Below are 17522 nucleotides of genomic sequence, written 5' to 3'. Positions count from 1 at the left end.
CTCACATGGATAAAACAACGAGTGAATTACAAAGTAATATACTTCTCTTATAACAGTAAGAAAAGATAATTACATCCCGACCAAATATACCTTCTGTAGTTTTACTTATAGTAAAAGCTACGTATCATGAAATCAAGTATTGTACTTCTGGTTTTGAACATTTAAAACCACGAGGCAGTATTATGGATAATACAATATTTTCCAGGATTAATACTAAGGTTTTTATTATAGAACAGATATAACTAAGAACACTTTTACAAATGAAACGGTTTATGGGATTAAACCACTTTTACAAATGAAACGGTTTATGGGATTAAACCACTTATACAAAGGAAACGGTTTATGGGATTAAACCACTTATCAAATGAAACTTAGTCATTCAATCTTTGTAAACTAGTATAACATAAAAGACCTTTAGTGGTTAATTCTATAATTCCTTAGTTATTACATCATAGTTATACATAAGTAATATCCGATTGACAGTGAAATGTGTGACTTCCGCCTTACTTCCTGTTCCTTGTTTGGTTGTGGGCTTAGGGCAGATACACACATTTAATTGTCCATTCGATATTAGGTTATATATAATCAGTATAAACTAAGTAATTACAGAGGGAAACTATTGAGGTTATCAGTTAATCACCTCAGGAAATATAGGATTTCCTAGAGAAACCAGTGAACTTATCCAAAGAACTTAGAGTATACTTAACAGAACTAAAATACTTATGAACTCACCAAATTAAATGTTGATCTACTCTTTCCAAATAACTTGTATTCTCAGGAATCAAGTAGACAGATACACTCCCGAAGCTTTTGAGAAGACTACCTAGTACCGTACCGCGACTCTTGTCTTCTACTGTACCTACCTTGGTGTTTGAATATGTAATGTTTAAACGCTTATGTAAAACTTATACTTATTAATGCAATGGTTGTTTGTATTTTGATTACTATATTGCATGTGTTGTGATACTTACCTAAAGTCCTCCGCCCCCGAACGTTTCCACCGTTCTGGTTTGGGGGTGTGACAGTCAAGTAGCGAAAGGAGTTTTTCCTTTCTTGAGTAAGTGGTGGAGTTTTCCAACTTGGAGGTAGTTAGTGATTTCGACTCCTTCTTATCTTCTTCCCAACTTTCTAATGGTAGAAAAAAGGGGGTTGACACGATTATTTCTACGGCTTGGTTGCCGCTTTGGAACTTTCGGAATAAAGTCGTCTTTGATCGGGTTCCTCCAAAAAAAGGATAGGATAGTTGATTATATTATAGCTATGTATTTTTGTTGGGTCATTCATAGGAATCACAAGTTTCACTTGAATTGGAATTAGTGGCTCCAAAATCCCATTCTCAACACTACATTATAATTGGTTTCTTTTTGCTCTAGTTTCTTGCTAGAGCTTAGTTTTTTGTCTTTATATATTCAGTCGTTATAAATAAAAAAATATCAGATTTTTTTCTGAATATGTTGTACATGTTGGTGTTCTGGTCAAAAATTGATCAAGTAATATTTAACCAAGCTGTATAAGAGACTGTGGTGTTTGAGGTAATGCAAATGTCGAATAGTGATCAAAGTGAGACAAGTGAGTTACAAGGAAAGCCCTTGATCTTTTATAGGATCTCCGACATAAAACATTGGGAGGTGATAATGATCACATGTCTTGTTGCTTTTATTGATTTGAATGTGAGATTACAAAAATGGTGAAGATAATACGAGTACAAATGTAATAGTAGAGATAATCGTGTGTGTAGTGTGTGTAATACAGGTGTATTTATAGTCTAAACTAAGTAACAATAAATCCAATATTTCCGGGATCCTCTTGAATAAGCATATGCACGTTGTTTGACTTGGTATTCCCGAGTCTTAAGCATGGTTGAAGTGATTTTTCGTTGAGAATGAGTCTATTATTGACCGCTTCTACACATGTGAGAAAAAGAAATAGAAATATGACCATTAAGAGTGTTAGGAAATAATAATAATAATAGTTAGGATCCTGAGAAAGGTTCGGGATCCTGAAAGATCTTGAAGATCCGGGATCCTTAATAGGGTTGAGGATCTTGGCCCTAACAATTGCCCCCAAATTATACCTACAAAATATCAAGGTTAATTTCAAATATTTAAAGGTATAATTTTAAAATGAAAAGAGAAAATAAAGATTATGAAATTCTAACGGATAGGGTGATAATATCGATCAGAAGGCCTAGTCTTACGAAGAAACTTGTACTTTCGATGACAATAATATCGAAGCCCTGAAATCAGTTGGGGCTTTTCCCACTGGTACCGTTTTTAGAGCTTTTGATGCAAGGATCCAACCGGATTTCGTTCTCCCTCTTGGGTCTGTTTTCTCGAGTACTCTTTCACTCTGGGTCTCTCTTACCCTTTTCTTGGGATAATTTCCGAGTTCTTTGAGATTACCAAAATCTTGTGTATTCAATCCATGCCAGTGGTTTGGAGGATCCTCTACTAGATCGATCAACTGAACCGCTCCATGGATCTTAATATTGGTTTGAACGGATTAGCTTACATATATGACCTTTTGATCTTTGGGAACTCTTTTTTCTTGCTGAAAGCCAAAACTGATAAAACACCCCCCATTCTAAAATCGAAGCATAATGATGGGCCATGGAAAGGAAAATATTTTTTCGTGAAACGCGACTCTATCCCTGGTGGAAATCTATTGCCACAGTCTTGGGTTAAAAATGGTAGGGTTTCATATTTTTATGTTGAGGATCCTGTCATTCACACTTCTTATTTCGTTTGATTTTTTGCAGCTTTCAAGTTCGAAGAGCTTGTCCCTCCTGCCGAAGATACTAAAAATAGGATTGAGGATTTTCTTGCCCTGCCCGAGATTGAGAGAACATTCAAGCTTGATCATCCTAGCCAGCAAGAAAGTTCAACTGCCATTATCCCCATTGCTACCAGTAAGGATCGTTGACTTTAATTCATCCCATAAAAAGGATCCCGAACTGACAAAAAAAATTTCCTGCTATGCTTTAGGATTCAAATCTAACTATTCTGGTACATGTTTTACTCTTGTCGACCTTGATTTTGCCATGTCCAGTGACCAATTAGTGGTCAAGAAAGAAAAATCTTCTCTCCTTTCCATGAAGGCTCCTATAGATTTATCTTTCAAGACTCCACGATCCCGAAAAAGGAAATCAGCTGTAGTTTTTAACCTTGAGAATCTCGAGGTGTATGAAGCGTTGAAAAAGCTGCTCTCCTTCTTGCAATCTGTAAGTACCCTTGTAGTTTTATCTCTCTTTTTCTTTTTGTACTTGCTCTTAGTTTTCTCACGGTTGCTTTTTACAGGTGGCTGATCATATCTTCCATTCTTCTGAGGATATCAAGGCTAATCTCAACCAAACAAAACAAGCTTTGAGGGAATAAGAGGCGGTCAACAAGGATCTTTTACAGAGGGTGGAGAAACTAGTCAAGCAGAAAGCACAAAGAGAAGATGAGCATACGACAAATATCAAAGATGTGATACTGAGGCCAAGAGCAGTGCTGCTGAGGTGGTTTGGGAAGCAAAAATCAAGTTGGCAGAGGATATCAAGAACGCGGGATCCTAGGACGTAGTTGGGTGGCGTGAGGCTCTATCCAAACTGACTGGTAGGCCTGTCAATACTTGTCAAGATCCTGTAGGAGAAGGGAGAGAAGGAGAAGAGGGAGAGAAGAAGAAGGGGGAGGAGGAAGAGAAGAAGAAGACAAACAAGGCCCCAATTGTTCTGGATTTGTTTAGTGGTGTTCAGCGTAGGCTGGCTCTCTGTTTAGCGGCTCGGGCCAGACGCTACCTTCAACAGGTTTGTTCTGGATTTGTTGCCTATGTGATGGATACCCGGGAGAAGGGTAAGGCGACTGTGGAAAATGTACCGATTGTTCAGGAGTACCTGGATGTGTTTCCTGAGAATTTGACTGGCGTGCCTTCGGAGAGGCAGGTGGAGTTTCGGATTGACTTGGTTCCTGGTGCGACTCCGATAACCAAAGCACCTTATCGTTTGGCACCTCCAGAGATGAAAGAGTTGTCTACACAGTTGAAGGAGCTATTAGACAAGGGATTTATTCGACCGAGTAGTTCACCATGGGGAGCACTGATCTTGTTTGTGAAGAAAAAGGATGGGTCACATTGGATGTGTATCGACTACAGGGAGTTGAATAAGCAAACGATGAAGAACCGTTACCCGCTCCCGAGGATTGGCGATTTATTTGACCAACTCCAATGTGCATCTTAGTATTCCAAGATTAATCTGCGTTCAGGTTATCATCAGATGAGGTTCAGAGAGGAGAATACGCAGAAGACGGCCTTCCGAACTTGTTATGGTCATTACGAGTTCGTGGTTATGCCCTTCGGGCTCACCAATGCTTTAGCCACATTCATGGATCTCATGAATCACGTATGCAGGCCTATGTTGGACTAGTCTATGATTGTGTTTATTGATGACATCCTGGTCTATTCCAAGACCATGGAGAAACATGAGGAGCATCTGAGGGAGGCATTGGAGACTCTGAGGAGGGAGAGATTGTATGTGAAGTTCTCCAAGTGTGAGTTCTGGTTGCATGAGGTGTAGTTTTTGGAGCACCTTGTCAACCAGAGCGGTATTCTGGTCGATCCGGCCAAGGTTGAGACGGTGATGAGGTGGGAAGTTCTGAGGTCTCCATCTAAGATTTGGAGTTTCCTTGGATTGGCAGGTTACTATCGGAGATTCATTCAGGATTTCTCTAAGATAGCGGTTCCTTTGACCAGGTTGACAAAGAAGACTATCACTTTTCGTTGGGGGCCTGAGTAGCAGGCAGCTTTTGAGACTCTGAGACAGAGATTGTGTGAGGCGCCGATTCTGACCTTGCTAAATGGCACTGAGGACTTTGTGGTATATTGGGACGCATCGATCACGGGTTTGGATGCAGTGTTGATGCATCAGGGTCATGTGATTGCTTACGCTTCGAGGCAGCCGAAGCCTCATGAGCCGAATTATCCTATGCATAATTTGGAGTTGGGGGCTGTGGTTTTCACCCTAGAGATTTGGCGGTGTTACCTCTATGGGGTTTGTTGTACCATTTACACGGACCACAAGAGTCTGAGGTATCTGATAGATCAGCCGAATTTGAAAATGAGGCAGCGAAGTATGTTGTGTGGTTGAAACTTAAAAATAAAACCGAAAATATTTATAATCATATAACGAACTCTTTCAACATGACTAAGGAAGAATGGGAAGCGGAGGCGAAGGTATATATATATATATATATATATATATATATATATATACATGTTTGACGGGGAGACCTCGACCAATGTTCACAGTTGGGGGCCATCCTCGACACTACCTCATCCCAGCGAAGTGTTTATTACACGTGATTTTGAGTACTGAGATGGAAGACCCAACACCTCATATGGATACCCCAAACTCAACCTAATCTGTACCCCCACCTACTAGATATTTACCTGCAAGTGAAGAATCCTCTGGCCGGACAAAATACAAGGGGGGGGGGACAAAATGGTCCTAAGGAAACCACACTTGATGATTAGTTGAGAGAAGTTGGCAATAAAATTGTCAAGGCTGCATATGCATTCACGCAAGCAAATAATCTTGACAAGGAGATGGATGGGGGAAGTTGGCATGATTAGACTTGGAAGAATATGATCCGAAATGCACCACTACTCTTATGTTATTCGTTGAAAATACGAATAATAGGAAAGTTTGGTTGCACCTCAATTTGACGACTTGTGAGTCCTGGGTGACAAATGCGGGAAAAAAGTTTGGATTATTTGTTTGAATTTAGTATGTTATGGTTCATGACTTCATGTTATGTATTTTTATTTTTAGAGTAGTTATGTGTTATGGATTTTTATGTTAGGATTGTTTTGTGTTATGGATTGTTATGTTATGGATTGTTATGCGTTTAGGATTTATATGTTATGGATTGTTATATTATTGATTGTTATGTTATGGATTGTTATGTTATGGATTGTTATGTTATTGATTGTTATGTTATTGATTTATGTTATAGATTTTAATGTAATTTGTATTTAACATTTAACATGTCACATATGGATAAACAAGGTCAATTTTTATATTTCCTTATAATCTTGTGGTATTGGTTGATGTTGGTTCAGAAAAGGCAAAGAAGAATTGAAAGAATAAGCGTTGGCGAACCAGTAGTAAGTGGGCATGTGTATACGCAAGATTTGATACACGGATGTCCTACACAATATTACGATATGATGTGTCTTTCACAAGATGCATTTGTAATATTATGCAATCATTTTACACAAAGAAATTGGTTGCAACGTAATAGGACAATAAGCATTGAAAAGAAGATGGCTATATTTTTACAAGTTATAGGACATAATGAACGTTTTCGAGCGGTTAAATGAAGTTTTCAACACTCCACACAAACGATTCATCAATGTTTTCACGAGGTCCTATGTGCAATGATGTGTTTTGAAAGAGAAATTATAGTACCAACATCGTCTAATCCAACAAGAAATACCTCAGAACGACATAGAAGGCTAACACACATATTTACCAGAGCAATATGTGTACTAGATGGAACACTTATACATGTAGTTGTGTCCGTTGATCAACAAACTTGCTATAGGGGAAGAGGAAAAGGTGAATGTTATCAAAATGTAATCAGAATTTGTGATTTTGATATGATATTCACCTTTGTATGGATTGGATGGGAGGGCATAGCACAAGATTCTAAAGTTTTGAAAGAAGTTGCATTTAATCCGACTTCTGGATTTCCATTCCCTCCGCCAGGTTTGTAATTTTTCTATAAATTTTTTTATCTATAGTTTTATATAATAAATGTGGCAATAATCTACAAATAAATATTACCTTTGTGATGTTGCATACACCAACACCCATGGATTTATGGCTTCCTACCGCAATACTAGGTACTGGTTAGCCGATTTTCGAAGAAACAAAGCTTTAACTAAGGAAGAAAGGTTCGATCATGCTCATGCACAACTTATAAATGTCATTTAATGTGCTTATGGTGTATTGAAGGCGAGATTTCCAATCTTAAAACAAATGGCTCATTATCCTTTTCCAGTGAAAAGAGACATAGTCATTGCTTGTGTTGCGGTCCATAATTTTATAAGGAAATATAATATTCAAGATGACTTATTTACAAACTTTGAACAAAACACCATGGTTACTCTAATGTGGAAGGTGGAGGAAGTCAGGGCCAAAACATACAAGGCATAGAATGGGGTTCAGAAGCCGTTGACTATACGACAACTTTGTGTGACCAGATTGCTAATCAGTTACTTTCAAATGGTTAACGTTAGATTTGTATGCAATTTATTATATACTTTTCGATTTTGTATGGCAATTTGTATTTGGATTTTGTATGACAAATTGTATTTGGATTTTAAATTATGTATGTTTAATTTGGATTTTAGGTGACAATTTGTATTTTTAAAATTATTTATCCAGAACAAGAGACAACATAAAGTTAATATGATCATTTTCATCATTCTGCACAACCACTCAGAGAAATAATCAAAGAACATAAACGCAGTCAGATGTGGACTCAATCAAAATTTCTAACCCAATCAACTCTAACCCAATCAACAACTATAAAACCACCCATAACTTAAAGATGTTTATAATTATAAATATTATCATAAATGGAAGACTTCTTGAATTATTAATATGATATGTTTAATTTGTATAATACAGTGTTAAATGCATAACCTAAATTAATACGATTTCCACCCAAATCCTTACCTGAATTGAGCTTAAGTCAGATAGCTTGAAGAAAAAATGGTGCTTTCGTTGTGGACGATACGACCTACCACGATGGGTTTGATGTACTGACTTTGTATGGTGAGTGTTACTATAACTTTCGAAACTTAAATTTTTTGAAATTTCACACAATATGCTAACTACATTCCATATTTTTTTTGTTTGGGAAAGTTGATCATCCTAGTTTGTTCACGATTGAACTTCACCATGACGGAAAGTTCACACCTTTTCCAAATATAAGATATGTGTAGTGGGAAGTTACGTATATTGATTTATTATTATTATTATTATTATTATTATTATTATATATATATATATATATATATATGAGTTTTTAGTGCATGAACTCAACACCATGATGCTAGAATAGAGGGGAGGTCATGGTCAACAGTCGTAGGTATGGTCAAGTCAAGTGTTAAGTCCTTAGATCATATTTTAGTGTAATTTGTTTAAAAACTTGGAATATGCTTGCTGGTTTAGGTACTTTAGTAGTTATGTTAACTTATTTTGTAATCTAAAAATTTAATTGTGTTGCTTCTTTTTGTTTACACTTGGATATTGTAATGGAAATTGGTTTTGGTAATGATGAACATGCTATAGTAATATACTTTGCATTGCATTTCATGTTATTATTTGGATTAAAGGTTCCCGTTCAATATATGTAGTAAGTTCCATATGGTATTGTACTTTGTTTATTACCTTTACAAGATACAATTACACCATTTCAGGTATTGTATTACCATTACAGTCTTGATAACAACAAAACTTACAAAACAAAATATTCCATAAATTATAATTTGAGGTACAAGGTACATGAAATGACCTTTAAAGTATACATAGGCCAATTCATCAAAATAAGAACATCCGAAAGAAACCACAACATCATATAAGCATCATAAGTACAAAACATAACCACTAACTTTTACTTAATCCTAATCCCTAATTCAACATCAAGAAAACAAAGGAAAAAATCCACCTGTACCACATGTAAAACCTCAATTTCTGAACTTCATCTTCTAAACCTTTCACTACCATCTTCATGTGAAACCTGAAAGTCTGAATTTCATCTTCCAAATCTTTCACTGAAAGCTTCAAATTGTTTATGCTTTTCAGTAGACCATGAATGATAGCCTTAGCACAATCACACATTGGTGGATCAAACCATCAAAGGAATCCACATTTAGAGTCCTTTGAAAGATGAAGAACACAAAACTATGGCAAGAATAAAGTGTGATTACAGAAATTAGAATACATTACTGGTAGAGGGAAGGAGTAGAAGCATCGATTTGGATTGAATGAACTCCACGAGGTGCGCACCATATAGTCGTTGCCACAAAAGCAGCCCATCGTTACCAGTTTCCCTTCACATGTGAGAGAGTCCTTAGGGAAGACGATTTTCAAACGAGGGTTAAATAGAAACATTCGATTGCAATTTTGGTCCCCATAAATGAAAAGATGAAAATTCCCTCATGTATAGGGCACGTGGGGGAAGAAAATGGCATGCCTCTAACGGTAGTTAGAGGCAGGGACCAAATCCACAACTCAAACACCAAATAAGGATTTTTTTGCTAACAATTTTTTTTGGACCTTATAAAAAGATATCAGCAAACCACAAGGTCCATTTCTGTAGTTTTGTCTTTTACAAATTTCAAACTAGGGTTTGAAATTAGGATATCAACAATCCCATATTCATGAACCTTGTCAAATCTTAATATTCAAATTTGGGTTTCAAATAATAATCTATATTAATATTAAAATTAGTGTTTCAAATAATAATCTTCTTGGGTGCTCAGAACACTACAATTTCGAATTGTTGCGCTAGGGTTTCAAATTATGGTTGTGATTGGAGTTTAGTTTTAGTTTCGAGTTCCGATTATGAGTTTTGATTCAATTTAAGGTTTTAGATTTTATGGGGGAGGTTTTTGTTTAATACAAATTTAAATGAAAGTTTAATTTAAATTTTAATATAATTAAAATTGATTATAACTTAGTTATCACAATACAACGAGTGAGAAGGCAAACGAGCAACAAGTTGCACCGCTAAGCCTTTTTGTATGGTAAATCCAATTCTTTTGAAGACTACATCCATAAATCTAGGGGATATAACATTGCTATGCATGATCCGTTGTACTTTATTAAGAAGCTCCACCACATCCGGTGGGAGAAAACCAAATGTATCAAACATAAACGGTATGAACACGTGTTGATTTTCCATGCACGATTTTTCATGTTTTGTGATCTTGCATGTACTTTATTAAGAAGCTCCACCACATCCGGTGGGAGAAAACCAAATGTATCAAACATAAACAGTATGAACACGTGTTGATTTTCCATGCACGATTTTTCATGTTTTGTGATCTTGCATGTAACAACTTTTAAAGCAACCTACCCCGCCTTAAAACCCACAACCCCCAAGCCCACAAGAAGGGATACCCATGGAAGGTCCACACATGCGTGTTTCCCTCCAACCCATCCAAAAATCAAAACGTCAGTCGGCCTAAGGGTTAACCTTCCTTCTGTCGGGTTAGCCAAGAAATTCACAAATGCCTCTTTCTTGGCACAAACCCCGACACGCTTAAATATGTCAAACAAAACATCCTTAACCAGATTGTGCCTGTATTTGAATCCCGAGAGTTCTTTACAATGAACTGCATGCTCTCCAAAAGAGTCCAAACCTGTCTTGCGGCACACCGAGCATATCTCGTCATCTGGAAATATTGGGATCATGAGCCTATACTTAATGATAGTACGATACTCCACATGAGACATATGTTGGCCAAACTCATCTATAGGGATAGCTAGAAGAAAATCTTGAGCATGTTGTGCACGTAAACACTGGAAAATTGCTTTCTACCGAGCCGTCATGTCGAAATGCACCTTCATATCTTGGACAATTTTACTAAAAAGGGCACTTGCCAGTGTATTCTGAGATTTTTTTTTGGGGGGGGGGGGGGGGGGGGGTCCTTAGTAGTAAAATTGTTAATGTCAATGTCTGGAAGCTTGTTACGAAGAGAAGTTAAGACACAAACATAATCAGAATTCATACCACATATACCGCTATCCCATAAGATGTGGTCTTGCAACACCCAAGATTGGGCCATTGAAGCAACAAAAGCATATGAGGTAGACTCTACTGCCAAATACAAACCCAAACCACCAAACCTAATGGATAGGGAAACAATTCGCCATGTGAATGGGTTGGCACGTCCTCAGCCCAAATTATAGAGTTTAATTTTGATTTTGATACAAATTATGATCATATAAATTTTATGAAGTTTATGAATTTGGTCTAAAAATCATTGAAAAAAAAAGTTAAGAAGAAATAGGTTAAATGACTGATATGCCCTTTTGTGAAAGTAACATGATATAACTGATAAGTTGACATCTCCAAGTTGTCGGTATCGATTTAATAACCATGTCATACAAATTTTAGACGTAACTATATTTTTAAAGGACATGATGCAACGCTTTTTAGATAAGACGAAAATTATAATTTGCTTTAAGTTTCTTTTATACAAATTGCCCATATTTACAATTACATTCGTTTAATAATCCAAAAAATTCGCGTCATGTCCAATAAGTGGACTCAAAAGTTGGTCTTCAGGGTCGATGATGGCTCTGCTTTAATGCTCCTTTCGGTAGCCCACCTCCGACTTCTTGCCTTTCTTTGGATTTTATAGCTTTCAGACCTACACACAACGTGCATATACGCTGGAACTCCATCCTCTTTGATTCCATTCACAAATTACAATCAACTGGTTGTTTAACTATAACAATTTCAATCCACGAGATCGGTTCTTGATTGTAATATCATTTGAATTCAACACTTCTCCTTCTACTTCTACTTGTACTTCAAGTCTTCACTGTATTATCAGGTTTGATCTGCTTCTCATCAGTTATTTTATCATGTTTTTCATTTTCGTTTGATCTTATTCAACAAAACCCTAAGTTGTTTGGCAGTTTATGGTTTCCTTTCGTCTGTTGTAATCTGGTAAATGAAGTGGTAACTTATGATTTCAATTTGGATGTTGATTTGTTACTACTTCGAGCTTAAAGGTCTGAATCTGTTTCATGATCAATAGGATGTGCTTTAGAGCTACGAAATCTCGTTACGTTTCTAGTTTTTTAGATTGATCAAGCCTTAGAATCTCAGATTTTTTTTCTTGTCCTAAATCTATGAATAATTTTTGCTATAGTGGTACATCTCTGTTATAGATCTCATCCATTGAGTATAATTTCAAGTTTTCCACTGAATTTGAAGAATATGCATTCATTTTTAACTAGTAAATGCTAGAACTCAAGTTTGACCAAAAAGTCAACTTTCCACGGTTGTTGTAAAGCTAATTAGCCAAATTTGTTCTCTATCCAAAATAAACTGTTGTTATACTGTTATTAGCTTCTTGTTTGAAACATTTCCAGTTGCTTCACAAAATCACTCACAACGCACATCCAATCACCCTTAGAGCTTGACCTCCTTCTATACATATTTCTTGATTATCACCAGTTTATTTACTGTGTTTTTTGCTTGAAATTTATTTTTTCAGCACGATTCCTGGATAATCGATCTGTTATTTTATTTGGTTGGAAATCAGCATCTTCAAAATGGATCCAAAGAATAATTTCTCTTTTCAGTCCCACAATTATTTTCACAGACTTTCAAAGGCTTTAGAGTTTGCGGTTTCCGAATGGCTGCTCATCTTCTTATTGTTCATTGAAGCATGTTTCACATACTTGATTGCAAAATTCGCATCCTACTGTCAACTTGAAGGCCCATGTCTACTTTGCACAAGATACGATCATCTTCTATCCAAGGATAAAACAGGAATTTACTGGGATTCCATTTGTAATCATCACAAATCCGATCTTTCTTCTTTAGTTCTTCGCCATGTTCATGATAAAAACTTGCTTCCTACTAGTTCAATTCACGATGCTTCTGAATCTTTATTTGAAAATGGAGAGCATTGTAAGAACGAAAAGAACATATTCGTGGACAAGTCTCTTGAATCGTGTAGATCTTCTGATCTTCAAAAGATTCAAATTAATCATTCGTTAGAGGTTGAATATCAGAAAGTTGGTGTTAATTCTGATAATGAATCAGAACTCTTGGTTTCTGATAATGAAACTACCCGTGATCTTGTTCCTGAGGTTCTTTTGAAGTCTGATTCACATATTGAAGTTCTTGATCTTCAAGATCTTCCTGCAACCGTTGTAGCACGAGATGCAGAGGAACTAAAATGGCAGAATGATGAAAAAAAGGAAGATATGCCTTTGATGACTGAGCAAAACTCATTGGAAGAGGCTCCATCAGCTAATATTGCAGAAACTCCTGTTGATGCATCTCTAGAGATAGGTAAGTCCAAGTTCAAACACCCACTCATTTGCTATAATATATCATCTCTATCTCATGCTTAGTATGTCATAGCCAAGTAACATAACATCTATACGCTGCCAGTTTTAACAGTATCAGTATCAGTATCAGTATCAGTATCAGTATCAGTATCAGTAACAGGTTGTCTGTTTGCAGATGATCCTCCGAAAATGAATGAAGCAATCAAAGATCCCATTACAGAAACCGAAACCGAGCCATGCACAACTACAAATGGCCACCAAATGTCAAACTATTTCGATCTTGGTGATGCTTATAAACTCGCAATAAGCACTAAAGCCAGACAACTCTCTGGGAAGTTTCTAGACCAAAAATCCTTCAAAGAATCTTCAACAAAAGTCAACGAAGACCTAAAAATTCTACTATCCCACCGATCCAACGACAATCTAATAAGCCCAAAACTATCCTTTAATAGCGACGAACTTTCGGGAATCCAATTTCTTCAAAGAAGAATCTCTTTGGAAAGGAACGAGTCCAATATTTCATTGGATGGAAGCATTGTAAGTGAGATTGATGGAGAAAGTGTTGTTGATAGATTGAGAAGACAAGTTGAACATGATAAGAAACTTATGGGTGCTTTGTATAAAGAATTGGAGGAAGAAAGAAATGCTTCGGCTGTTGCTACAAATCAAGCAATGGCTATGATTACTAGATTGCAAGAGGAAAAGGCGGAACTTTATACGGAAGCTTTACAGTATTTGAGGATGATGGAAGAGCAAGCCGAGTATAACAGTGAAGCGTTGCAAAATGCAAATGATCTTATTGAAGAAAAAGATAAACAAATTCAAGATTTGGAAGAGATGCTTAGGAAGATGTCGGAAGATGTTAGAGAATGAAACCCCATATTCAAATATTATTTTTGTGCCTGATACATACATACATTTATCTATGTATTAGGCATAACCCTAAACCCTAAACAGATACATACTTGCATGTATCATGCACAATACATTATTGTGCCTAATAACATATAAGATGTGTAGTTTTTTTTGTTAAGATTTGGTTACATATGGTATGAGCATGTCCAAGTTTACAATAGATTCCTTGTGATTTGGGTGTTTTTTTGGTTTGTTTTGTTTTTAATGGTCGATATGTGAAGACAAACAAGACAATTGTTGAAGATGTACACTATACTTTATGGTTTGATCAAAAGAGACTTTTTTCAATCTTCTAAAAGTTTCCCAACTTTTATGCTTAAGTTTGTGTAGAGACGTGTATTATTTGAATCACAAGGAGTATATATACTCTCTAGCTATTATGTTTTGTTGCAACTAGTCCTATAACAATTATTATAACTAGTTATTTAATCCTAATCAATATAATTAAAGTCAAAATTAATCTACCTACACCTTAAAATCTAATTATCTATCACTTCAAATTGCAATAATCAAATAATCAGATTAAAAACTCAAATTTTCTTTGCCTTTGTAAAGTTACAAGCAATCACAATCCACAAAACCCAACTCAAAATTAATCCTCAACACTCCAATAACCTCATGTATGTTCTTTTTAACATTATGATCTTCTCATCTCCAACAAATTTCCACATCTAACCAACAAAATAAAAAGAACTCAACAATAACATACCTACCCCTCGAAGATTACCAAGTTGACATAAATTATCCTTAAAATTCAAAAACACGCAACTCAACCATCCCCTCCTTTCTCTTGGAAGAATACCAAGCTACCACTTTCCCTGATTCTAGTAGCCTCAAGGAGTAATTCAAACTGTATATTACATCCTCTATGTGTACACCACGTCCCAATGAAACCCTTGAATTTACCCTAAAAACAATGGGTCCCGCAATCTGCAAATAAAAATGTAAAAAAGATCTCAAAAACTGTACTTCCAAATCTAAGGGCCCACACACAGTCTATATAAAGTGTTGTCCGGATAAATGTACCTGTTGTTGTAGGATCAAATTTAGTTTGGGTGAAATTGAAGAAACCGAGTTCACGTCCAAACGAGCATCAACTCGAGTGAGGTCGCCATAATCTTTTCTAAATTTCCCGTGTTGATAAGCAAAGCAAATCGATCCAAATAAATCGGCACCAAATGGTCTCTTGGTGTTTGTCAGCCATGCCTCACAGTTGCCGCCTACCATTTGAAGGGCAAATACGTAAATAACAAAATCTCATTATTAAAACAAAAGAAAAACCAACAAGCATTAAATGGAAAAACAGTACATGTACAACTCGTTCTGTCATGTCATGTCATGTGTAACAAACGGGGGGGGGGGGGGGGGGGGGGGGGGGGGGGGGGGCAAGGATGAATAGATTTACCAAAAATTCCAGATATTGCAGCATGTGGTTCCTTCATGCGTAAATCATAAGCCGAATTCCGAAAACTCCCCTCCTTTCTCTTCACTAATTTCAAATCCTCTTTCGTTTCAAGTTCCCTCCAAAGGTCTCTACTTTTTTCATACGAAAAGGCGGCTTTTGCACAAATTCCAGGTTTTAAAGAAGCCGGAATTGGAACCGGATCCTCGCCGGAGTCAACCGCCGCCTTGGCGGCACCACCATTTCTATGGATGCCAAAGTGGTACCTTAAACCTGACTCAGAGATAAGTGATGCACAGTCTAATGATATTGACTCAGGCATGTCCCAATATTTTCCATTCCTGTCCACAAAAAGCTCCGGCCAAGCAGCTTCCAAAGTTAGATCATGATCGGGTAGCTGAACTATGAATACAAAAGTATTGATGTTAATATCATTATAGAATCTAGATATCAATTTTTAAATATAAGTATCAACTAAGAGTCTAAGATGATAAAAGGATGAAGATGAAATCTAGACTTGCCTTGTGATGGATAAGGGCCTTGGTATGACGATTCTTCCTTTGACCATCCTTTTCTACGTTGACCACCACAGAAGTTAAGGGGCCCACATCCAGGTGGGACATTAAACCAATTGAATAAAATGATTTGTCAAAAAAGTTCTTGACAACACTTTTAATACTAGGCAATGTTAGATCAGCTTGAAGAGCTTCTGATGCAACTGAAGATATTAATTTTATTGGACGGATTTGCCCAACAAGTCCAAGCCACCTGTACATAATAAAGATCAAGGTATGCAAGAAATAGCAACATACTTTTGTTTATTTGTTTATCATAGCATTCTAGTTTTGTTTCTTCCTATTATAGAATTCTACTTTGTAAAATCTACCCAAATAATAAAGCAATTTTCACTGCTATAATTGGATAAAATTTTAAAGTAAGTTGTCTTGATGAAAAAAATTACAAAAACATTGAAAACTCGGTTAGATGTAACTAAAGAGAAATACTGAAAGAGAACTGAAGACTGTATGAACTAAAAAAATTGGCATAAATGGGAGCTGAAAATGATATAAATGGGGAAAAGAAACACCACCAACCCAAATGTTCCAAAATTTGGATTCATTTAGGAGACAACTTACAAAATTCTGATGATCATATTTAATATGAATCTATTTGATTTTACCACATAGAACCAGTGATGCTATGAAGTTCATGAAATGAATTAATAACTACCATCATCAGTGTTTACAGAAGTTTAATTGAATCCACACCATATGAATTCTTTGGATTCCAAAATTGTCTTCACTAGGTTAAAAGTAATTATCAGAGCACAGAATTTTACAAAAACAATCAAATGGGTATTCCTTCAATGTCAAAATTTATCCCATAAATTAAAAATAAAAGAAGACATACCAGTTTTCTGCAGGTTGTTTCGACCAAATAGTCTGAAGAGATAAGGAACCCGACTCCTTTTGTGAGGAAGAATACAAAGGTGGGGCATAAGCGGGAATTACACCCAACGGAAAACCTTGTCCCAAAAGCCATAACTGTTGCATTCTGAGAAGTTTACTGGAAGGTGCTCCATCCAACGGCGCAGGTTCGCCAGGAATTGAGCGCGCAGAGCCGTGGAGGGTTTGCGGAGTGGCTATGCGTAGGTCATAAAATGCTGCATCCATTGAAGTTCTTAGATTAGCCATTGTTTCTCTTCACGAATCGGAGAAATGTGAGTTTCTTATCTGTTGCTGTGCTTTTTGGGCGTGGGAGTGGGTTTGGAAGGGGGTTTTGGGAAACGAGATGAGATGGTTTTGTTTGTTAGCATCAGGAGGGTTTTGCCATATAAAATTGATATTTGAGAAACAAAAATGTAAACCCTAGAATTGACAGCAAAAGCAAGCTATTTGGTAATTACACATAAAGATTAAAGTGCAGGCCGTTTTAGGGGGTCTTTTGGATAAAAATGGTGTTCAGTTTGATTTTGTTTGTTTATGTGAAACTTAGGGGGTCTTTTGATAAATAGTTTTTAGCAGCTTATTGTTTATTTGTTTATTGCTGTGGAAATAAGCATTTGTTTAAAATGTGTTTGGATTAGCTTATTTAGGTGGGAATAAGCAATAAGCAATA

The 17522-nt window shown here is 36.4% G+C and overlaps 2 protein-coding genes across 2 annotated transcripts; one reads left to right on the top strand and one right to left on the bottom strand.

Moving 5' to 3' along the window:
- The first annotated feature begins 11298 nt into the window (after positions 1 to 11298).
- LOC145125313 (putative myosin-binding protein 5) lies at positions 11299 to 14290 on the top strand. The gene is made up of 3 exons (XM_079060783.1): positions 11299 to 11613; positions 12283 to 13088; positions 13263 to 14290. Exons 2-3 carry the CDS (start codon positions 12341 to 12343, stop codon positions 13958 to 13960), a joined length of 1446 nt encoding a protein of 481 aa, XP_078916909.1. The 5' UTR covers positions 11299 to 11613; positions 12283 to 12340; the 3' UTR covers positions 13961 to 14290.
- A 226-nt stretch (positions 14291 to 14516) lies between these two features.
- Positions 14517 to 17273, bottom strand: LOC145126157 (TRIGALACTOSYLDIACYLGLYCEROL-like protein). Its single transcript, XM_079061560.1, has 5 exons — positions 16815 to 17273; positions 15926 to 16172; positions 15408 to 15801; positions 15029 to 15222; positions 14517 to 14932 (listed from the first exon to the last, which is right to left on the bottom strand). The coding sequence occupies exons 1-5, from the start codon at positions 17096 to 17098 to the stop codon at positions 14750 to 14752; spliced, it is 1302 nt and encodes a 433-aa protein (XP_078917686.1). The 5' UTR covers positions 17099 to 17273; the 3' UTR covers positions 14517 to 14749.
- Between the last annotated feature and the right edge of the window lie 249 nt (positions 17274 to 17522).

This window comes from Lactuca virosa, chromosome 7, assembly GCF_052849685.1.
Source record: "Lactuca virosa cultivar CGN04683 chromosome 7, Lactuca_virosa_CGN04683_v6, whole genome shotgun sequence".
Lineage (NCBI taxonomy): Eukaryota > Viridiplantae > Streptophyta > Magnoliopsida > Asterales > Asteraceae > Lactuca > Lactuca virosa.
This window is presented reverse-complemented; position numbering and strand designations above follow the sequence as displayed.